General features: G+C 41.6%; 1 protein-coding gene across 2 annotated transcripts in view; it reads right to left on the bottom strand.

The window, feature by feature from the left end:
- The window catches only part of slc8a2b (solute carrier family 8 member 2b), a 174,204-nt gene that overhangs the window by 13,478 nt on the left and 135,603 nt on the right, over positions 1-25,123 (bottom strand). The window contains exons 5-12 of one of the 2 annotated variants that reach the window (XM_071496673.1): positions 23,099-23,236; positions 22,747-22,974; positions 21,197-21,583; positions 18,849-18,974; positions 18,306-18,501; positions 16,553-16,683; positions 7,720-8,093; positions 1,783-1,886 (exon numbers count right to left, since the gene is read on the bottom strand). In XM_071496673.1, the coding sequence (XP_071352774.1) occupies positions 1,783-1,886; positions 7,720-8,093; positions 16,553-16,683; positions 18,306-18,501; positions 18,849-18,974; positions 21,197-21,583; positions 22,747-22,974; positions 23,099-23,236 (1,684 nt within the window). Of the gene's footprint in view, positions 1-1,766; positions 1,887-7,719; positions 8,094-16,552; positions 16,684-18,305; positions 18,502-18,848; positions 18,975-21,196; positions 21,584-22,746; positions 22,975-23,098; positions 23,237-25,123 lie in introns of those variants that run through there. The other variant, XM_071496674.1, reaches the window with a different exon arrangement.

Here is a 25,123-nt window from a genome sequence, read left to right as displayed (position 1 = left end):
CCATGTAAACAACAACCAGTCAAGTTGCAGTTTACATCCATGTCTGTCCTGACTCATGTAATTTATGTAGTAAATGGATTTAATAAAAGCTATCAAGTGTATTTTTTGGCAAAATGTAAGTTCAAATATGGTCACAGTCTCCCTTCTGTTCCTGAGTTACAGGGTTGAATAACGGTCAGAAAAGTGCAGAGCATTATGATGTCAAAATGAAGTTGACCTTTGACCTCGTGGACATAACATATCATCTCTTCACCATTTCATCCTATTAGACATGTGTGTTAAATTAGCGTATGAATTCATGAGTTATGGCCAAAAACGTGTGTTTGTGAGGTCACAGTGACCTTGACCTTTGACCTACGACCAATAAACAACAATAATCAGTTCATCTCCGAGCCCAAATTTGAAGAAATTCCCTCGAGTTGTTTCTGAGAGATTGCATTCATGAGAATGGGACAGACGGGTGGACGGACCAGGGTTGGACTGGCCATCAGGCATATCCAGACAAATCCCAATGGGCTGGCCGCCCGTCAAAAAAATCCATCTGGTTTTTATCGTCCCTATTCGTGTCTCTGCCTGCCCTCTCTGTACGCCTGTCGTTCTGCATGAGAGAGTGCTACATGCATGTGCTGGGACTGGGATCAACCCTCACTGAGCCGACCCTGAGCACCAGCTCTCATGTCATGGTCTCATTACCCGCAAGAAACGTTTCGGAAGCAGAGTGTCTGTTCTTCAGCAGGCAAATGTATCAGAGCTTCTTATATTAGACTTGTTTTTCCCACAATTCAGTGTGAGAAATGTTATTCAAGGATAAACACAGCAGCTCATTTTGGGTACAGATGCTTTTTGGCTGTACTTGTTTACAACAGCCTTTTTGTTTCCTCTAATCTCCGTCATCATTGTAAATGTCAGACCTCACAGCACTGCTGCTGCATCTTTATTTATTCTGTCTGTCAATGTCGTGATGATAAACTAGTGACTTTATCTGCCGCTCACCTGCTGCCTTAAAAATGTGCCTTAATTGAACTGAACAGCTCCTTCAACATCGTGTTATTATTTTTTTAAATGTAAAACTAACTGAGTTAAGTTCAACAAACTTCAGATATTCAATGGAATCAGCTGTTCAGTTACACAGACAGTCATTACAGACAGATTTTCCTTCCTTTTACATTTTCTCAGTTTATAGGGTCAGTTCTTCATCTGACGTGAAGGAGCTGCAGCTGCAGCTGTTGAAACCATTTTATATCAGAGTCAGTACAAAGACAATATCAAGCTGCGATGAGTGGAGGGGGGTTGGGACTGAATTCATTATTAACCTTCTTCATGGTCAGTATTATTTTCATTACAGTAAGGAGAAAGAACCAGGACCTAATATGATGTGTTTTAAAGGTCCTGTCTTGTATAAAGGTAGGTGTCCATGTGTTTTTTGATTATGAAGCAGGTCTAGGTTCTATATTAATACTGTGAAAGTATCAAAGCCTCAGTCCACAGAGAAATGCACACAGCCTGTATTCAGAAACTGAGCCTTAAAACCAGCCGTCAGGACTTCTGCAACTTTGTGATGTCACAACAAAGCAGTCACTGCTCTCAGCCACACCCCAAGCCCCACCCACCTGGACCCACCATCCAACCTTATTTACTTACTTTAGGTTAATGAAGAAAAAATCTTGGTTGATTCCACTAAATTCCTGTATGATGTGTGCGAATGACTACTGGTCAACATAGTGCATTCACCATCAGAGACCACAGGACTTGATGATCCACTCCAGTAATATATACACATACCTGAGATTCCTCTCTTCAGCCAGCGTGGCTCTTCCAACACAATGAAGAAGTTTTCATGTTTCTCATATTCTTCATCATCAATTATCCTCACCTGGAGGGTCTGACTGTATACACACACCCAGGGAGAGAGAGAGAGAGAGAGAGAGAGAGAAGAAAAGAAGAATTTTTAAATTTTTAGTATTTTTAAAAGAAACATACACACATCTGTACATGCAGACTCAGACAGACACACACACACACACAGTATGCAGTAGAGCTGCACACATGGTGGCCTCCCTCCTGCTGTCTGTGATCAGGACCTCCTGCTGTGTAAATCACAGCAGGATGAAAAGAGTCGACACATGATCAATAAACCAGTCAACCAGAGGGAGAAAGTTAAAAAGTCAGAAAAAGAAGCAGAAACAAAAGAATAAAAAAGAGGACAGATTTTGTTGGATCTTCTTCCTTGACAGGATTTTTATATGAACTTGTTTTCAGTGTAAATTTGCTTTGGCTGAAATGATACTGTATCTAGTATATTTAAAATACTGTGGGGCTGTAGAAACACTTCAGTCCCACAGCATTATGGGATTGCATTTCAGTCCTATTTGCTTGCATACACTTTTAGAGTGCCCCCCTCTGTGCATCTTTAACTATGTTTAACCTCCATGAAGCTGAGAGGGAGCTGCAGATTCACCTGATAATTCTGTGGGTCCATCACTACGAGCGACGCCTTTCATTATCATCATCATTATACATCATTAGTACAAAAATAAGAAAATGAGACAACACGAAATGTGCTGGTGACGACCTGGAAATGACGCTGCATGTGCAGCATCCTCAAAAAGAGAGAAACTCTCCACAGGATGAATTTAAATGACCAAAGACAGGAACAGGTTGGACGGCTCGGTGGAGGCGACGGCACTGACAATGAGGTGAAAAGGAGTGAGGCGTGAAAAGGAAAAAAAGGGAAAGTGAGTCAGATAGGCTTTTATGCCATAATGAGGTATGAGGAGCGATGGCCTGGTATTAGAGGATGAAGTGATGATGACAAGACCCGTTAGTGTCTCTGAGGATCAGCAGACTGAAATGTCAGCACAGAGAGAAGCTTAGTGAGAGCAGAGGACAATCGACACTGACAACAGACAGGGAGGGAGAGATGGATGGACAGAGAAAGGAAATGACAGGTAGAGGGAGAGGTATGGAGAGGACAAACTGGAGGAGGAGAAGGTGAAGGAAGTGGTTAAAGTGGGAGAATGCTGGGAAGAAGTGAAGTTGAGGACGGAAGAAAAAAACAACAGGATGCAAGAAGTTGAGATACTGACAGAAAAAAAAGGACCTGACGTGTAAAGAATGAAGGAAGTCTAGAAGGTGCTTACACAAGAGAAGGAGCGATGCAGGGTAGAGAGAGAAAATCCCTCTTGTTTTCCCAACCCTCACCTGTGTTCCCGGACAAAAGCCATGATAACCTTCACTGTGTTCTACAGTGGGTTAGTGTTTGGACACTGTTATGTCTGATTGTCGGATAGTGGACGGATGGAGACACTTCTATCCTCCGTTACCTGGGTATCCAAGGTCTTACAGATCAGGAGGTAGAAGGAAAGCACACAGGGTCACATAGGGTTACCCATATGTCCCGCTGGGGCCCCTGTACGTGTTGCTTTGGTCCCACCCCGTCTTCCCAGGATCATCAAACACAGATACATACATATAACCATAGAAAAATACACACACATGCTTGTACGTACGCGTGGCTCTAACTATTTTTGTTGTCATTTACATGTCCGTCCATTATATGTACCCTTCATGTCACACTTGTTTTTGTTAAGTCACTAATGAAAGAAAAAATATTGTTCAAGAGCTAGTTGTTGTCAGCTACCAGTTAAGTGGCGGAGAGGAAAAGACTCTTGTGATATTGAATAGAAAGAACATGTGACGATGCAGATTCTGGTGTTCAACATCACACAAGTGTTTGGAACAGAATTTAACTTTATCTGGAATAAAGTGCAGTAAAACGTTGTAGCTGTATGAGACCTGGATATATACCCAGTGTCAGACGAGACATCTTCAGAAACTGATGTGGCACTAACATGGTTCACTTGCTGTCACTGTATTGCTCATCACTTTCTCTGCAGTGCACCAGCTTGCAATAAATACTTCTGCCTGAGACATCTGAACTCCTGCTCATCCTGTTTTCTTCAGTTCACCAGGATTTCAATCACAGGGGGCTCAAGCTGAAAAGCAGTGAAGTAAAAGAACTGATAGATAGAAAGTGAAAAAAAGACAAAATGGGAAAGAGGGAGATGGACAGAAGCAATCAATGGCCAGTTGTCCTGACTAGAGACCAATGTGGCGTGAAAACGACGGAAATAAGGGAAGGATTAGATGATGATTAGACGATTAGATGAGGTGAAGATGAGTTACAGCAATGAGGACACTGCTGAAAGCCTTAAACTCTACTGACACGAAATCAAGCCGGTCCAACTCCTCCAAATCAGTCATTTGATGTTTTACAGCCCGTGTCCACTGGTTGTTAGTCCTATAATAGTTGTATAAATTATCATTATCAGGAAACAACAATGACAATGAAGGGTGAACAAGAGCTATAAAAACAAACTTAAATTACCACCTTGTTGTTGTTTGCCTCTGCCAACCAGTACAGGGTTGATTAGCTGAGTTATGGCCCAAAGTGTGTTTTGTGTGGTCACACCATCAAAATCTAATCAGTTCATCTTTGAGTCCAGGTGAATGTTTGTGCCAAATTCAAAGAAGGTCCCTCCTGACGTTCCTGAGATATTGTGAGACGTATATATGAGACTCCACTCTAATAAATAATGTTTGCATAAATGTGGGAGGTTTAAGTTTGTGAGTTTAGTTAGTATGATTGAGAGAAAATCCTCTTTGCTGTTCCCACGAGTGTTTTTAAAGGTTTGTGTTTGCCTGATTCATTTTGTTCTGTCGACTTCTAGGTAATTCAATGTGCAAACAGAGACGTGATGAGGTAATGGAGGGCAAAGGACTGATGGCAAAACAGGAAAGTCCAGCATCCCGGTCTACAAATCCAGTTCCTGACTGAGCAAGGTGGCAGTGTGGGACAGAAAGAGACCACAAACACAGCTTCTGGTTCCAGGGATGGACTGAAGGATGGAGACAGATGTGGGCCAACAGATCCAGTTCTCAGCAGAGGCCTTTACTACGATCCTACCTGACGTGTTGGGACCAAGAGGAGCCAAAACTGCTCTCCTGATGGAGCTAACTGAGCTGAGGAGAGTCTGCTCACAAGACAAGGACAGAGGTAAAAGCTGAGTTGGCTGCAGAGACATGAAGTAGTGTGGAAATGCAGTCACAGTGATTTTCCCACTCAGAGTTGGATGTGGAGGCTTGTTAGTGCATCATCAGTAATCGAGGAACTCAGGCATAGTCATACAGAAGCTGAAGACGGCCTCAAGGGCCAGAGAAGACAGAGAGAGGAAGCTTATGGCCATAGATGAGGTGAAGGAAATGTCAGAACTGTCAATCCAGCTGCAGAAGTGTTCCAGATGTCTGGTTAGAGGCCTCAGGTGACACATTCAGACACGCTGCCTGGGCCATCATTAACCACTGGCAGAACAAATTGGAATAAATCTCCCTTAAGAGCAGAGCCATGGAGGTGAAAAATATTTATACAAAGTTTTCCACTATCGTAGAAACATACTGAGATCCATCCACTCACCCATCACCCACCACCAGCCCTGTCCCTCCTAATCCAGGTCTCTGTCAATCAACGAACCTGCCAGTTCACATCAGTTTAGAGCTGCTGGAATCAATATCACACAAACAACAGTCTATTGGAGTCTGTCAAAGGTGCTTCACTGACATAAAACCAGGTCTGTGAAACAGAGAAACACACACATATCAAAGGTGTTAAAAGATGCCCTCACCAGATTATTTGACAACTAATCAACTGGTATATTTTATTATGCTCTGGAAGATGTTCACACTTACAATAAAAGCAAAGTGCCTCTATTAAACTAATAAGTTCAATTTATTCAATTCAATTTATTTGTATAGTGCCAAATCACAATGTACATCATCTCAAGGCACTTCACGGGACTTACATTATCATAGAGAATATAGAATCAACCACCAAGAAATCAGCAGTTTGCAGCCTCAAACTACAAGAACATCTCCTTGAGTTGTCATCTCGTGCTACTCCCTGTATGACAGCAATCACTGAGTTAAGGTAAATGACTAAATTAAGGAATAAAAGGTGTCCTTCACCTATGAAATCCTCAGACAGTATTTCAGTCACATATTGGATGTGTTTGCTCAGATCATGTGATAACAAGAGTCTGCAGCCATGCATCCCTGTGAGATGGAGCTTTGAGCTAAATGCTAACATCATCACGCTAACATTCTCACAATGACAATGCTAACACGCCAATACTATGCTGATATAATATTTCTAATATCTATGTTCACATTCCCTAGAGCCACTCAGCTAACATAGCTGAAGAAACTTAAAATATTTTATAATTCAAAACTGATCACATATCATTAGTATTCTACGTTTATCCTCGCTAATGTATCCATATACACTCAGGACTGACTCCAGAAGCTGATTAAGGAAAAGACATTAGACCGAGGGGTGAGAACGTTTAACATAAACATCACATTTACACTGAAGTCACCGAGCAATTACTGATCCAAACACTCCTACACACATAACCATGAAAAATGCAAACGTTAAAGACACAAACATAAAAACAGGCCCCTCCGCTCAGGTCCGCCATGATGAACAAAGGATAGGATCGTTGTCTGGAAAGCATGAAGGTGAAGAGAGAGAGTGAGATTGAAGACAGCTGAAAGAGGTGAAGTGGAAAGAAAGAGAAGAGGAAAGGAGAGGAGAGGAGACAAGACGGGGATGAGGATGAGTGAGGAGAAAAAACAAGAGCAACAGACAGGAACAAAACCTCTGCTCCTTCCTTCTGCCTTCGCACTCTTAATATACACTGTAGACACTCCCTGGATCGTAAGCTTTGAAGGAATGAAAAGGTAAACACTTATTCACAAATCAATGCAAATGTATTTTTGAAATTATACACCTGCCCAAGAGGAATGACTCAAAATCTAACCAGTGCAGCTGCAGTTAATTAGTGTGTGAATTCTTCAGTTAAAAAAGTTTTGTGTGGCCACAGTGACCTTGACCTCTGACCACCACAATCAATTCTATTCCGTTCATCTTTGAGTATAAGTGGATGTTTGTGGCAAATTTGAAGAAATTAACAGGTGGAGCCTATGTTTGCCGCAAACTGGCATGTGCTGAAGTCTCGGCTCCACACATGTCCCGCCTCTTTGCCCATTTATGGATTAGGAGTTAGGGGCGGAGTCAGGCACTGCCAAGATGGTGACGGCGGAGCAGCCCAGTCTGAGCTTCAGAATCACTCCTCAGAAACCTATTGCTGACATCACAGAGGCTACGTCCAACTTTAATTTAGCTGCTGCATAGTCAACTTTCTTCACCAGCTGGTCAGTAACAGCAGCCCAGAAGACCAGTATATTTGTTCAAACTGCACTCGACAGGATCAATGACAGTCATGAGAGTGACCACAATAATGAGCTCGATGAGGCCTAAAATCTAAGTAAACCTTGGGGAACTGGGTTCACTACAAGCCTCTCACATTTCACTAAGTAATTCTATCCATTATTAGTACAGGAAATACAATTAGTGAAGCTTTAATGCTTTTCTATTCTTTTAACAAGGACTGTCACGATACTACTGAGGCAGAAAGTGAACTTTCCTACAACTGCTCTGAGGCCAGCAGCAGAAATTCTCTGGGAAGCAAATGTATGAAAATGTAGGTTAAGTGTTGTTCGGAGAGAAGAAAACAACAAGAAACAAGATGACTGCAAGAAGACAAAGACAAGAAGACAAACAACAAGAAACACAAAAACAAGAAAATGTTTAGATTGACCCACCTGGTCTGGTCGTTGGTGAACTCCAGTTCTCCTCGGGTGTCCTCGTAGTCTTCTCCAGCCTTGGCAGTGCCTGACTCGGTGTGGTACGGCAAGATGACGGTGCCGCGGGCGCCTGAGTTGCGAGACACCGTTACCTCCATGGTGCCCACGCTCTCACTCACTCGCACCATGCGCTCGCTGAACGTGAAGATGCCTGCGTGGTCGTCGTCCAGGATGGTGACCGTGGCAACCAGGGGCTCAACCAGGCGGGCTTTTGGGGTGGCACCGGCTTCATCGCTCTCAAACATCCCCTCTGCATCACCAACACGCAGATTCAGCAGGCGCACAAAGAAGTGCTCATCCTCTTCAAATATGTCGTCATCGATTATACCGACCTGGAGACGCAGAGAGAGACAGGAGGTCATTCTCTTCAGGCGTGAATGGACAGAAGCTGACAGCTGTACTCTCTGGTATTTGTTATCACTTATGGTAAGACACCAGCTGTAATATTTCTTAAATATTTTGACCAGTTCCATGAATAAGCAATAATACACAATAGGATGTCCTGATACACAAACAACAAACAAGATGTAGCAGAGTGGTGTTTCCTCCACTGGGTCCTTTATTTTCTTTATCTGGACCCTTGAGAGTCTATTACTGTGCTTTTACTGGCAAAAAAAGATGTTGTGATTAAATTGTTAAAGGTTTGTTTGTAGTCAGTTCAACCCATGACTCTGTGTGTTTTATGAATGAGGGTTAGCTTAAAGGTCCCATATTTTACACTTTTCCTGTGTTCTATTTGAAGTGTTGATATCTGTAAGAAGATATTTGTGATTTTAAGAACTAAAAATTATCTCAGTGTAGTTTTACATCTCCTCTCTCAGGCTTCTCTCTGGAGCTCTAGTAACAACAGGTCAGTCAGCCAATCAGAAGAGAAGATCTAAACCTCTCTTCTGATTGGCTGACTGTTTTCTGAGTGACTGAATAAAAACATGGGAGATTTCAGCTAAACACTCAAAGAAACCAAATCCTTCAAGGTCGGCTGGTGGGTTCAGGTAAGCCATGCTGGGGGCAGAGCTGAGGATAGTGACTGTGTAGTTGTGACATCACAAAGTTACAGAAGTCCTGATGGCTGGTTTTAAGGCTCAGTGTCTGAATACAGGCTGTGTGCATTTCTCTGTGGACTGAGGCTTTGATACTTTCACAGTATTAATATAGAACCTATAATGGACATCTACCTTTATACAATGTGGGACCTTTAACTTTAAGCACTTCAAGCAGTAACTGCTCAAGTACAATTAAAATGGATTCCTGCAAATTCTATGTGTGTTATACCACACCTGCCAGCCAATCAGAAATAAGTATTTTCAGTGGCCATGTGTACCAGGTGTTTTAAATATGAAATTTGGGCTGATACATCTCTTAAATCAGTATCAGATATGTTCTTGATATTTTGGTGAGCAGACTCCCTTAATCTTATGTTCTACATTTTTATTTCAAAATATTACAGCAAATGTGAGGTACATGAGGCAGGAGAGTACATCTGAAAAAAGACCTTCACAGAGAGAGAGAGAGAGAGAGAGAGAGAGAGAGGGGTGAGAAGTGAGCAAGGAAGACAGAATAAATGGATGAAAATGAAGGATGAAATGACTGTGTCAAAGTTGCCATATATATATATATATATATAAATATATATATATATATATATACCTACACACAATTTATTATGCAGGATACAGGACTGAGCTCAGAATTTTATTTTGGAGAAACTGAAAATTGAATGGTTTCTTTGCCATAAGAAGCTACCAGAAAAAAACGATCCAAGACTCATGTGCTTAGTAAACAGCAGTTTTATTTCAGGTTCTGAATTCAAAATGAATTCACATCAACCCTGGTCTGGATGCTTGAGTGTGGTGTTTGTGTGTCTGAATGCTGAGAGCAGGCAGGGCTGAAAGCCAGTCATCTCCCTCGGCAGATGCATAAACAGAGGCTCCAGTTACAATAGCCATCTTTATGAGATTGTTGTCATCTGATCACGCCACTGCGCACTAACTGACAGATGGCCACTCCCAAATCAGATTATAGTAGGTTGCTATTGTAATCCAATGAGCCAGACCACGTCCTGCCATGTGTTCAGATGTCACCATATTCTGGATGGAGTCTACCCCCGATCCAGAGCTGAAGAAGGAGACTTGGAAAATGATTCATCTCTGCAAGATGATATTAGTCCTTGGTAAATATTTTCAACAATCAAGTCACTGAGCTGAAGATGAAAGTTGTTCCTCAAACCTGCAATGACGGATTTTTTGGCCACTTGGAGGTGGTGGAAACAAGTTGTGAAGATAATACTGATATGTCATCACCTTTTAAGTAGACAGCGTGAATATATTAATAAACAATAGCTTATTTATGGAGTCATGTTTGTGTGCACCTGATGAATATAAGTTCAGTATTCCCTCCCTTTTTGCTCTGTTTTGGGTCTCTACCAACTCACAAGGGAAATATCTGGCAATTTACCCTCCTGACACCGCAAGTCAATCTAGCATCAGAAAGACGTGTGAATCTAACAACTCAAACATCGGACAGACGTTAAATTCTGGTTAGAAATGAAAATCAGGTTGACGTCCAAACCCACCATACATGACATTGTGATGTTTAGCTGATGTTTAGTAGAGGCTGGGTTTTTGCTCACGACTCAAGTCGATATTCTTATGCAAGATTACTTTGATATGAGACATTTGGAAGAAGTTCTGACAACTTAAAAACCAACAAAATATCAACTTCAGTTCTACATCAAATTTACGCTGGCATTAGATGTTGTCCCAACACTGAATTTTGGTCACCCGATGTCACAACCTACATTCAACCAAATATCAACTTCTAATGATGTTGGTGACCAGCTTCATGCCTGCAAGTTAGCTGCTAAATTCTCCACTCCACTTCAGAAGGACGAGGACTGGAAGACCAACACAGGCTGTATAGAAGAGGGGCAGACTCTATTTACTGTGGAAGATCCTTTAACAAGTGCAGTTGGGGGAGCAGCATCGGAGCCAGTGACACCAGCAGACTGAATAAACTGATCAAGGAGGCAGGCTCTATAATTGGCTGCAAACCAGATAGCTTTGAAATGGTGGTGGAGAGGAGAACACGGAACAAACTGTTATCCATTATGCATAACACACACAAAATAAGCAGTCAATGCAGTGACTGCATGTTTCCACCTTGGTAAACAGATTTAGACACTGAGGGATTCTTACATTAAAGACCTACGGAACCAACCCTGTCAACTTGTAGGGACGGGGGAGGGGCTAAATAAACCACAAACCTTGACAGTACAGAGAGCGAGCAATTGAGTTAACACAGCCACTAACACTGTGTCAGCCGCTGCCAGTTACAAGCTACCCTTTTTTTTGGTGCACACTACAGGGTTTGACTGAGGTTCAAACATGTGGCTGAGTCTCTCTGATATTGGCCTGATCCAGAATTCTCAATGAAGAAGTATGTGTGGATGTGCTTCCAGCCTGTTTTTGATTTTTTTTTTTTTCACAGTTTATGTGAGATATCCATGTTAAACAAAATATTAATCATAGCAAAGTATTTTTACATAATTTAAAACACATGTGGAGAGGAACTTTTAACCTGAATCCATGTTCAGGGCTGAAATAATTAGTTGATTATCAATTAGATAATCAACAGCAAATTAATCAACAACAACTGACTGATAATTTAAGATGTTTAATAAACAAAACGAGCAAACTCAAACGTCTGAATTTGCTGCTTTTTCTCCATTTTTAATTCCAGCCTCTCTGAATATAAACGCTCACACACGACAAGCATATGATCAGAATTTTTTCACTATTTTCTGAAATATTGATTAATTGAATCTATATCAATTAAAATAAACATCCAGACTGTTGTGTGTCTCTGTGCCATTTTTGTCAGTTTGGACTGTTCTGTGTTAGTTTCCAATACATCTGCAAATGGAAGCTTTTATAATGGATTCCTATTTATAGTTAATAAAGGTATAAAGTGACGATGAGTGATACCATTACTGATGAAGAGAATCAGCATAATAGGCTTTGTTTGATCCATTAAAGTGAAATAACAGACAACAGTAACTCTCCTGCATCCCTCTGTCAGAGGGTTTTCATAATTGGCTGTTTCATCTCTGTTACTGATTAGGTCAATCCACCTATTTAACATGCAGCTCAGACCTTCACTCAGTCTGCAGACGTGTAGTGACAGTTCATTTAATTTTCACTTCATGCACGACCTTCTACTCATTGCAACCAAAATGAAAAGTTCTGTTGTTCATGCTGAAGCATTTAAACACATTCAGGGATTAGATTTGTTGGCTCAGTATTAGTTATTTGACATTTACAACTATTTAAAAAAAACAAGGTGTGCTCATTGAGAAACTGAAAAACCTTAAAAGGTCCCATAGTTAGTGGAATTTTGTGGAATTAGCAAGTTTTTTTTTTCTTTGTTAACTTAAGGTAAATGTGTAAGTTTTGTTCTTTTCAATTTAGTTCAAAGTAGAATATCTAGGTTGAATTTTCAGACCACTTTAAAACCTGAATGAGACAGACTCGCTGTGGGTCTTTCAACATCCCATATTTTTTACCTTTCCGGTGTTTTATTTGAAGTGTTGATATCCATAACAAGATATCGTTGTGATTTTATACCAGAGACCATCTCAGTGTAGTTTTACATCTCCTCTCAGGCTTCTCTCTGGAGCTCTAGTAACAACAGGTCGTGAGCTGACTGTTTTCTGAGTGATTTAATAAAAATATATCAGATTTAAGGTAAATGCTCAGAGAAACCAAATCCTGCAAGGCTGGATGGTGAGTCTGGGTGGGTGGGGCTTGGGGCATAGTTGATGACAGTCACTGTATATTTGTGACACCACAATGTTACTCGTTTCTCTCTGCTCGTTTTAAGGCTGAATACAGGCTGTGTGCATTTCTCTGTGCACTGAGGCTTTGATACTTTCACAGTATTAATATAGAAGCGTCACTTCCTGCAATATGGGACCTTTAATGTTTGTATCAGATCAGGTAGTTTGATGATTAGTGCAATAGTCATTCACACACATGTACAATCTGTATCCTGTCAGAAACATGCAGTCTACCATTATTTGCATTAATACTGTTAGTCTTGAATAAAACTGGCAGTCCTGTTATCATCTTGTCACTTGACTACACATCCATTTTTATCAAGTGTTGCAAATTAGATCCATTCTGTAACTGGAATGAATGACTGTCTCCTTATTTTGATATAAAGAGTATGACTCTTCATTACAACAGGCCTGACTTCCAGGCCGTTTATTAGTTCTGTCAGCCTCATCTCTTTTTGTTTAATCAGTAGAGAATAGACCCTGTGAGGGCTGCGGTGATGGTTATGCAGTGGAACCGATACAGCAATGACAGTGGAGTTCTGGCAGACGGGAGACACGTTGAGGTTTAATTGGTTTCCCTGCTGCTCATTCTGGCACAGTGATCGATGAAATCCACTGGTGTGCTGTTGAAATGGATGACATCGACCTTTGTAATTTACTCACTCAGCGTCTCTCCATCCGTTCACTTATGGTAGATGGTCAATTTATACTTTAGGTTTTTTAATGTCCCATCCTCCCCGTGCCTCTTTTATGTGACTCTTCAGGCTATTGCACCACTCTCCTCTCATCCAGCCCTCACACTTCTTTTGATCTCTCATCAAACTTTGAATCTGAGGAGAGATTACTGGTCTTACCACGTCTTTACCTCGTGCAGTCTTCCTATATGCTTTTAATTCACATAGCACAGCGTGTTCTTAAAAAAAAACAATCAGGTTTCTGTCTTCTGAGAAAAAAAATCTTTACGATGTTGTTTGATCCCAAGTTCAGATTGCAAAAAAAAACAACAACCTTGGGAACGTCTGTAATCAAAGAAGACAGTGAACTTTGAAACAGCCCTTGTACTGATCATCTAACTTTGTATCTTCTTTTCAGATTAGACTCAAAGCGCAGTTATTTTACAATAAAAGCACTGAATTACTTGAAGTACCAGATGGTTATTGAAAAGGCAGCAATAAGTTGTGATTTATGGCCGTCATTTAATAATGTATTACTGTATTTTTCTAAATTGTAATGGATTTCCTTTATTTATTATTCTTTGAAAGTAATCTAAAATTTTTTTTATTGTTTGAAGTATTTAAAAAACACAAATCTGTGACAAAATGGAAACAGATGAAGGCAAATCACCTACAGACTGATCCCAGTTGCTCTTTAACATAAAGACCGTTTTTTTTGCTCATAATACATCTCAACTTTCATTTCAGCTATTTTATTTCATCCTCTGTATCATTCTTATGTTTACCATTGGTATTTATGATAATTAATTATCATTATTATAACTATTGAACAAGTATGCAATGCTGAATGAATGTACTGATATGTAAATATAAGATCTTGTATCAAGCAATTACATCCTTTCATCTGCAGAATATGATGACAGTGCTAACAATGCATAACAATGTTGTGACACACTTTACCTTTGAAAAAAATGCAGTCCCTGTGATTTGGATATTGCACTTGGCCTTATTGCGATTTTGATTATATTTGGATAAATTACGCAGCCCGACACAAAAGTGAAACTTTTTGGACCTTTCTGGTTCATACAGTAGAGCAGAGGCTGACGTAGTGGCGGCAGAAATGAGCAGTGGTTCGACTGGTGGCTTTAGTATTTCTCTGTCCTCTCCTTGAATATTAAAATCTGTCTCTCCTCAGCCTTTCTTTCTCCTGCTGGGACTCTCATTATTTATCTCATCATCCCTCTCCCCCCTCTCTCCCCTCACTTTGATCTCCTCGGATATCTTTCCAGATTTTACAGCCACACTGCAGGGTATTCGGAGGCCTGCAGCATGTCTATGCAGCTCCATACAGTTAAAGTTAGCTTAGCTCAGAACTCCACCTGCACCTGATTTGGTTACAAATAACAACAAAGCTGGTAATTCATTGTTTAACATCTGGGTTTGAGATCAGCTTCTATTTCCAATCTTTCAACAAAGACAACTTTGACGTCAGAGCTTTCAAACAAACTGAAAGATCGTCTGTTTCATAATGTACATGATTGGCTGCTTATACAATCATTAGAGACTCATCACCAAAAAGCTTTAAACCCCCCCAACGAAAATCAAGTGTTTAACCTTGTTAACAAGTCCATATCATGTTTTTTAATAGAATGTACGACATATCATGAGCGAAATAAACAGTCAACACCATGACTGAGTGTTTCCACCTTGAACTGCAGTGAACCAATGACAGTCTCATAAAAACAGATTCAGACAGTCAGGGATTCACATGTCATAGAACCTGAGGAACCAATCCTGTCAACTTGTGGGGACGGGGCGGGGCTAAATAAACCCGAAACTTTGTCAGTACAGAGAGCCAGAGTTAGCATTAGCACAACCACTGACACTGTGTCAGCCACTGCCAGTTACAAGCTAACAAACAATATAAACAAATAAAAGATGCTAACTACGCTAACGGTTCTGATCCGTCTGCTAGTCTCTGATTCTGGTCTCAACAGACTCCTCATCTGAGTCTGGGTCTGACTGAGGCTCAAACATGAGGCTGAGTCTCTCTGATGTTTCCTCCTCTAACCATCTTCATCCTCTCTGCTCTGTCACCTGGACACCTGGAGCCAGCAGGTGGCGGGCGGGGCACAAGGCCAGATGCAGAATTTGTCAATGAGGAAGTAAGAGGAGATGTGCTTCTAGAACCAATTTTTATGTGGGAAACCATGTTAAATAAAATAATAATCATGGCAGTATTTTTACATACAGGTTTTCAGAAGAGACATGGATGTGTCATAACACTGATCTTCAGACTTTAGTCAAAAATGCCTTTTACAAATTCCTGAAGCTGAAAGTTGTGATTTCAAACACAACAGACTGACCAACAGTCTCAAGTTTACATCTGCACAACCGAGAAGTTGCAACCGAGAATGAGTGGTTTCTTTCACAAATATGATCAACTAATCATTCCAGCTCTGCAATACAAAATTTGCTTGTGGCAATTAAAGCTATGGTTATGTTGTGGTACTCACAGCACTGAGTTTAGAGAAAGAATGTCTTAGGTGAAAAACTGAAAGAGTCAACACTGACTTGAAGCAACATGCTGTTTAATTAGCTGAGCAGCTAATGGAGATGGAGACTTCAGCAGGAAAGCTAATGTGGTGCTGTGTTGTGTAGCAGCTGCAGTCTGCCTTAGTGTGACCATCTGCTCTGCATGTGATACTAAGATGATGTCACTGCTTTATGCAAGATTTGATGGTTGCATTTAAATGTGTTCTCCATCTACGTACACGGCTTGGCTGCACAGTATTCTGTCAATGAATCCCAAACTAGGGGGCGTGATCATGAAACCAAAAGTTGTAAAATATAAGTTTCTCCCTTGTGCTTTCTCAGTTGATTGTGATTCACAGAGAAGGATGAAATCTAAACACACTGAGGACGTGAACCTTGATCTCCTGTGTCTGAGTTCTGCACTCTGTGCAGCCTCCATTGGTTCCTTCAAAATGTATTTGGGAAAACAAGTAATGTAATTCTATAACACAGAGTAGCTGTTTAAGTTTTGAAACAATGTTGTTGTTGTTGGTGTATTTGTATCCACTTTTATTACATCAGGAGTAGTTTAAATAATTGATTCACTGTCAGATCGACAGAGCACCTTCACCATGACTGAAGGCAGTCTAATGTTTATCTGGAACCCAGTAACAAGTTGTGGTCAAGGACCAGGTTTGTGGTGCAGAGCTCAGTGCTGAAATACTGTATCTACATCGCTCCTGCTGGTCCCCCTGTCCTCCTCACTCACCTTAATCTCTTTACGAGTCTCTCCTGGTTTGAACACCAGTGTCCCTTCGCTGTACTCGTAATCTGACCCAGCGTTGGCTGAACCATCTTCTGTCCTGTAGTCCACGTAGAAAGTGTTCTCTCCCAGACCCCCTGAACGGCAGAAAGAAAGCTGAATAATTCTGGGCATGCCACACATCATCTTTTTTCATTTCAATCTGTCAAAGCTAAAAAACATCCAAAATGTATCTGTGAATGAAAGCCTGGCACAAACAATTTTGTGGCAGTAAAATAAGCTGTAATGTTATGTTATAAAACCTGTCAGATTTTTACATCTTGATAAATCTCTGCTTTAATCTAAAGTAAAAATGCTTTTCATTTTCAGAGGAAAGTTTCCTCTGTTACAGACTGAGCCCTGTGCAAGGCTTCACTTTGGCCACCAGCCAGCACATTTACTCAAGTATCTTTTTAGGTACTTTTTATACCTCTACTCCACTGCTCATAGATCCCCATAAACCCTGCACACTGCTGGTCCTTTAAGCAAGATAAAAATGCTAAAATCTAAAAAAGAAAAACTCTGATGTCATGATGAAGATGATGACGATGGTGAACAAAATATTAATTTTGCATTAAGTGTGTTTTTGCCTATGTATTTTTTTTTCTTTTTTAAATAAATAGCTTTCAGTGATATATTTGATCTCCAAATTCAGTCAGATTAAGCCACGATAAATGTTAAACCTGCAGTGCAGAACTTCTGTCTCCCCCTCCTGGCATTGAGAGTAATTACACAAACAGCGCTCTCCAATCAAAAGCCACACAAGTGGTAATCAGTGTTTGTCCTCACTGTTGATCGATTTTTTCCAGACTGAAATCTGTCCTCTGAACTAAAAACTTTCTTTTTTATCTGGAGCATCAGACATTTTTCTTGGAGGCATCCTCGTTTTTTCTGCCACAGGCTCCATCTCGCTGCTGTAGCCTGCTCTGTCTTTGTCCCTTTGTGTGTCTTCAGCTCTGGCAAACCAATCCACTTCAGCTGTGGTTGATGTTAAACACACACTGCTGCAGGTGGGCCAGCGCGGGACAGTCACCACAGACACCAGATTTAAAACTGTACTATACTGCAAAACACAGAGAGAATACCATGCACTGACAGGCTAAATGAGCATTGTGTGAACTTGCTTGGTTTGAATGTCAGAGCAGTGTGTTTTACCCTGTGAAGAAAAGCAGTCTGTCTGTTCATGAATCCATCAGATCTCAACTACTCCTGAATTTCGTTCGCACGTAAAAATGGCCAATGCCACAAATTCTCTTCAACTGTTTTTTACAAGACAGTTAATGAATCTGTTCGAACGGTTCCTGCATGAGGCTCAGTACATCTGCTTCTGCTGCACTGGCTTTAATCCTTTGTCTAACTGTCCATTGTGAGTCCCACAGTGTTACAGAAGTGCGATGCTAAATCAGTGGAGTACAGCTTAAAGTGAAGAACCTGAATTCTTATTTTACTACTGCTTCAGTCTGGTAATTAAAGAGCAGGCCAGCGTTTTAAATTAAGTCACTGCTCTGCCTTTAAAGTTCAGATTGCAGTAAAATGAACATGGTACTCTGAGACTAAAACTTTAACTGATCAAAGACAGCTCAAAAAAAAGTTAGTTCAAGTGTTTCCAATAATCTGAAAAAAAGGAAAGATTTTCTACTTTATTAGTGCACCAGGCTAAGCCTCTGCTGACTTATTTATGTGAACTCAGTATTAGCTTATGACTTATTTATTTCACTACCTTGGCAGACTACAACGAGTGTCAGAACGCCGCAGTTCTCCATGCACTGACTGTGGGCGCTTTCAAATGAGATGCGGCTGCATATCCCCATGTCCTCCTCTTCCGGTGCTTCCTCGTCAGTTACAACCGCGCGGCGAGCGTGGTCGGCTGCGTGCTTCTTCAGGACATTACCGGCTCCGATCATCATACGAGTCGCCTTGAAGGACAGAGAGGAGGAGGGGTTAAAAGAAACAAAGTGCACAGAAGGATGATCCTTCACGATTAGTTATCATCTCTAAAACTCTCACATCAAGACACAGAGGAGTTTCTTCAGTGCAGTGTGTCACATCTGAAAAACAGGTCTTACAATTTGTTGTTGTAAATCTACTTCATCATGAGCTGATTCTGAAAGGAGTGACTGTCACAAAGAGAAAGAGAAACAACTACTTAAAATCTAATTATTTTGAAGGTCTGGGCAACCTTGTGTGTTTTTATTCATGAAAAATGTGTGTGTGTGTGTGTGTGTGTGTGTGTGTGTGTGTGTGTGTGTGTGTGTGTGTGTACCTGAATGCGGTAGAAGGCTCTGCTCTTCTGTTGGTGCAGCAGGGCGTAGTAGTTGGCCAGCTCCACCAGCTGGTCCAGCTCTTTGTCGGGATATTTCTGCTTCAGTTCCTTCAGGATACGAATCACCTGGAAGAGAGACCAGAGGACACACTTGTGATTAACATATCTACGCAACACACACTGACAGCACGCACGGCTGTTCATACAAACACTGACTGTCGCAGTGTCAAGGTTCTTGGCACTTCCAGTCCCTGTAGCAGGTGGAGGAGTGGAGGATTTTATGCTTCAGCCACAGGCCCAACAAAGACATCAAGGCCTCACCTCCTAAAATGCTTGAACTTTCAAATCAAGCGTCAGACTCCGGGGCTGAAAAATGAAGCCAACACAGAGGAGCCAAAAGCTGCAGTTCCTCTAATGACCACTAGAGTCTGGCTCCAACAGTCAGTCAGTCCCCACAGACTCCCATGTTCAAATGTCCAACAGCAGAAATAAACATGTTTACAGCCTGGTACAAAAACTGTTTTGGTCTGTATACCTAATTTCCTCCTTCATGACGAAGGAGGTGAATCATGCATAATTGAGGGGGGGGGACAGCTGTCATGTCATGCTTTGCGTGACAGGTGTCATGTCATGTCCACTGAGCTAATCTGAGTCACTGGAAGTGACCCTTCAGCCATGTTTGGGGTGTTGGTGCTCTTCTGAGTATTTATGGCGCAAATATCAGACAGATAATTTGTTTTGTTGTCCAGTTAATTGACTACTGGATGTGAGGAAGCTGGTGCTCCTACTTTTTGAGGTGAGTGAAATTCTAGGTTTATTTTATTTGTATGTTAGCACTAATTAGCAGGTATCTGTACTCATCATACCTTAGCTTAGCTTGTTTACTAGCTAATCAGCCGGGAAATGCATTAGCTTTGGGTTAGCCTTCAAGCAAGACGCCCAAACATCCAGGTGTGCTAACAATGCAACCAGGCGCCGTGGGCCTCTGGGTGGAGGCTATGTGCATCTATGCTTCAAATGCTTTCTTTCTTTTGTGAGTTTGCAAAAAATTCTGCAACTTTATAAACTGTTGAAAACATTTCCAAACCATTTAGATGCAGAGCGCCTGCAGGTTTCAACAACTTTTTAAAGAGATTTCACAGCCAGCTGGAAAAAAGAAGAAAATTTAATTAATCACTTGGAAATTTTCTCTGCTCCATTTAATCTGCTCCATTTCAGGACGCGACCTTCACTGCTGCCAAGGATTTGCTGCCATGTTCTATGGTTTGGTACGAAGACTATTTTTTGTTTTTTACCATAATATCACGGTTTGACTTGAAATGTCACAGTCAGAACAAATGTGTCATTTAAATGAATTTCTTTCAAGACTTCTGTATGACGTGTCGTGTGAAGACATGGGGAGGTAGAGTGTGTCAGTGTGTGTGGTCAGTTGTTTGTGTGAGAGAGTGAGTTTCATGGTCAGTAAATAGCAAAATGTCACAGCTTTTAATTCAATGAAACATCTGCTTGTCCCTGCTCTCTCCCTCCTCTCACATCCAAATCAAGTTTCTACCTGCACACTCACTCTGAACAGCACAGCACAGCGGTGGAGCCCCGTCCACATTCAGCAATGAACAGTGATCTTACCAAAGAGTCAGTTTATCAAGCAGAACAGAGTTTAAAGGAAATCTTACTAGCTCATCAGAATGTGTCTGTTTTTGTTTTTTTGCTATATTCACTGATGACAGAACAGCGTGATGTGTCTGATCTGTCCCACTGAACCTCTCTGACCCCATCATTGTCTTTGCATCTTTGTCTGTCAAACCTCACACACATTAATTTCTCTTTCCTCTTAACTCGTCTCAGTTCTCTAGCAACTGTGAATGTGCTTTATGTAATCTTCATTCCCTCTGCAACAGTTTCCTGTGCAAATTTAAACATCAAGTAAGGAGGTAAAGATTTACAAAAAAGTAGTGTTTGCTATATAAACTGCATTCTTCACCAAGGACGGCTGATATTACAGAAATATCACAGAACACAATCTGCAGTGATAACACTGCCTCTCAGAATCTACAGCTTATCTGTGCATTAACAGATGTTGAGGACACACTGATGAGACTGAGCCTTTGACAAAAAGAGTTTTTTTGTTTTGTAACATGAACGTAATATAAACCATTGTGCAGTGTTTCGTTGTCTCACACTCATGGATGTGTCAGCCAGAAGCCATAACCACAGCATATCGAACTAAATATTTTTTATAAGATAAAAACTTTCAGTGTTTATTATCATGTTTGTGAAATATTTTCCACAACATTTCTCTCTACACTTCATTCTAACCTCATTTCTCTCTCTCCCTCTCGGTCTCTCACCTCTTTGCGGCTCTCGTCCAGCTCCTTGCTGCTCTCCACGTTGACCATCATGCTGTTGGAGTTGGGCAGGTTGCCCCCGGCTCCCGTTGCCATGGCTCCTGCTGCCGCACCAATGTTATTGGCCGCAGCCGTGCCGTCCTGAGTTCCCCCGCAGTTTTCGGCAGGGACCACGGCGCCCCCTCGTGGAGGGAACTTGCCATCTATGATCATCTCCATGCCGCCCTTGTTGGGTGTCAAGTCTCCTTCAGTCTCCACGACAATGCCGTGACGCTTGTCAGCACGGTAACGCTTGCCCATATACTTGTAGAAGAGCAGGCGGCGGTCGGCGATCCAAGCCAGGATGACACACACTGGGAAGTACAGCAGGGTCACCAGGGCCTCCCACACCTGAGACACACACACACACACACACACACAGATTCTCCTAATGAACTTTGTTTGCATGTTGACGTCCTTCCTTCCTTTAGGTGCACAGAGCCTGACACTGGTGACAAATGAAAGGAAGAACCAACGTTAAGTGTCTTAAGTCGGGTGTTGGGCCACGATGTGCAGCCAGAACAGCTTCAGTGCTCCTTGGTGTAACTCTACAAGTCTGTGGAGCCAAAACATATTCAATCATTTGGTGTTTCGATGATGGTGGCAGAGAACTCTGTCTAAAATCTCCCATAAGTGTTCAACTGGGTTGATGTCTGGTGACTGTGAAGGCCCTTATGGTCTATGGATGGGGGCACTGTCTTCCTATTTCCAGTCTTTTTTCAGGTTTGTACCCTTGAACTGTCGCCCGTCTCTGGGTGTAATTCTGGTGCATTGTGGCACAAACTGGGAGAAAAGATGGAGCATCACCAAGATATATTCTGTAGTATCAGCAGGTGGTGTTAGTGGGAGCTTAAACAACAGCCAATCACCACAGCTCAACTCCTGTAAATACAGCAGACAGCTTAATGAGCTGGAGGAGACAGGCAGACTCCTCTGAGGAGAACGCTGTTGTTGTCCAGGAGGAGAGCTGCAGGATACAAATACACACTAACTCAAATAATCAAAAACAAGCTTCTCCAATCTCTCATATACAGCAGCACACATTCATGGGCAGTTCCTGCTCAGTGTCACATGCAGGCAACACATTAACTCAGATGTAAATGTATTTTCATTATTACAGTCTGCTTCAAATATTAGATTCGGGTGAGTTCAGCGATAAATATCTCAACATATATCATATTTTACATATCTTTGCTTGACAGTTTATCCTACAACAGACCAACAAGGAAGGAGACATAACATTGACCTAACAAAAATTAAATATTACCCTGAGAGTGTTTTAATGTTTAATTCAATATTTCTCACGTGACAAGAACAGCTTCATGACAAACCAAGTGTCACTGTAGCACTGTGACCTCACTTCTATCACTCCACCCACCGTCATGTTTATTTATGACCAAATTAGCAAAAGAAAGAAACACTTGGTGTTGCACTGCAGCCCTGCTGCCTCTGTGCTGACTGCACTGATGAACAGCGTCTCCTCTTTCTTTCTAAATTACACTGAGTCGTCTCACCTCCACGATGCCCGGCGACATGACAGACAGGATGAGGTAGAGCCAGATGTAGGCGAAGATGCTCCAGAAGGCGGTGATGAAGAACACCCTGAGGTGTTTGATCTTGCGCGTCTCGTCGTTGGGGATCACCCACACGCAGAGCCCGATGATCACAAACATGTTGAAGGCAGCGCTGCCGACAATGGTTCCTGGGCCCAGCTCGCCAGCCTCGAAGTTGTGACCACACACCTGGAGGGATATAGTGTGTGTGTAAGGTTTGTAGTGGAGGTGGGTGGGGGGGTGAATCCACCTATACCCCTGTGATACTACGACAGAGTGCAGTGTGTGTGTGTGTGTGTGTGTGTGTGTGTACCTCTATAACAGACAGCAGTATCTCTGGGGCGCTGGAGCCCAGAGCCATGAGCGTCAGATTGGACACAGTTTCATTCCAGATTCGAACAGTCGCCACTGATGTTTCCCCGTTAGGCATAGTGATGGTCACCTCCTTCTCCTGTTGGCCCAAACACACACACACACACACACACACACACACACACACACACACACACACACACACACACAGGCATGTTAGTATTACTATACTTGTGAGCACATTGTACAATCGTATCATTAAACACATTAATTCTCTGAACAAACTCTTCAACCAAACTTTGAATGACCTGCACGCCCCCACTTATTAGAAGGTTATAATGTAATTTAAACATGTGACACAGACCTGAGGTCAAATCATCCTGAATAAGTGAAAGCACTTGTGCAGGTGAACCAAAGGTGTGCATGGTTGTCATGACAGCATGTGTTATGGTTCCTGGTGCTTTTGTCCCCTGTCCTGTCTCCTTGCAGCTGCGCCGAGGCTTGTCCTGATGACCCCTCCATGAGGTGCACCTGGCCTGGGAAGGAAGGGTTGAAAAGCTCTGGTCCCAGAGGCCTCTGGCATGAGGACAGGCGGCCCTCCTGCCGCTCAGCAGTCAGCCCACTGGGGTTTTGTTGTTGTGTCCTGATTGCAGTTTTATTTAGTGACCTGGTTATTTTGCATATTTGTAAACCCTTCGTTGTTTTAGAGGTGTCTTTGTTACACCGCTAGTAAAATATTCACGAGTGAAGTTTCCACAGCGGCCTTTCCACTCGAACGACAGAAGCTGGCACTATTTTCCCGCTAGGTCCGTGGGCAGAAACACAGACTTTCAAAATAAGACTTCTTTGTGGAGCATTTAACCATTAAGAATGAGATAATCAGTTAATACATTTCTGACTTTTAACATTTTTTTATAACCAGACTCTAAGTCTCGTCAGTTATTAACTAATTTTTGAACACACCTCATGTATTATTTCTCATGATCACATATCTTTTTACCCTTATCAGAGAATTTTAAATCTATTAGACTTTGAATTCACTTTATTTTTAAACTGTGACAGACCATCACTATATTACCCTTAAACTATTACACTGTGTCTTGTGAGTCTGATTTGAGTCACTGGTGGAGTGTTGTGCACCCTTAAATTTAAAAAGTTGTCCCCATTCATCTTGTTGGATATTAGAGCATTTTTATATAAAACTAAATTGTACCCTACACATAAGTGTATCGTCGTACCTGTCGGTGTATAGCAATACTGAGCTGCTGTTATGCCCTGCTCTTTTTTTTTGCTTATACCTCCCAGATTTGTTCGCTGTTGTTTGTTTCCTGATTTGACAAGTGAAGATTGCTGAACTCTGCCTGTTTCTGAGTCGTGCTGCATCCCTCTGGAAACACCTATGTTACAGCTGCTGTATTTAAGTAATAGCTTATTCATGTTTACTGTATTCTCATTACTTGTTATCATTGCAATGTATAGTCCTGAGACAATATTCAATTTAATTAAAACCTTTTTTTTTTTTTACTGTTGGGTCTTCAAGGTATTTTCCAGAGAAATATCCTGCGGCAGCAGAAACAACTCTTTGTTTGGAATAAATAAAAGACAAAGAACCTGGATAATCAGCATGAGCAGCAACAGCCCCCACAACTTTAACAGGAAATCAATTTCACACCCCCACAGTCTGACGGACAGGTGAGCTTCTGCACAGACAACACAGCTGAGTAGTGAACAAGACGGATAACAAAGAAAGCCGTGTTTGAATTTTAGTATAGTTTTTGATGCTCAAATACAACATGAATTACTCTTACTTCATTAAGAATTATTTGAGGTGAAAGGTTCAATATCTTCCCCAAGGACACTGTGACGAGGAGCTGCAGGGAATCAGACCTGTGACTTTCTCTCTAAGCAGCTGTCTGCTTCGTACTTATTCACACAGATTTATCCCTTTATCTGTCGCTGCTGTGTTCATCACCACACGTAGTTTATTCACTGATACACTCTCCATTCTTTCTGTATGCCCACTCTG

This window comes from Trachinotus anak, unplaced genomic scaffold (assembly GCF_046630095.1).
Source record: "Trachinotus anak isolate AG129_WGS33_773 ecotype Australia unplaced genomic scaffold, CSIRO_AGI_Tana_v1 ptg000014l, whole genome shotgun sequence".
Taxonomy (NCBI): Eukaryota; Metazoa; Chordata; class Actinopteri; order Carangiformes; family Carangidae; genus Trachinotus; species Trachinotus anak.
The sequence above is the reverse complement of the archived record's forward strand: the minus strand, read 5'-3'. Positions and strand labels throughout refer to the sequence as shown.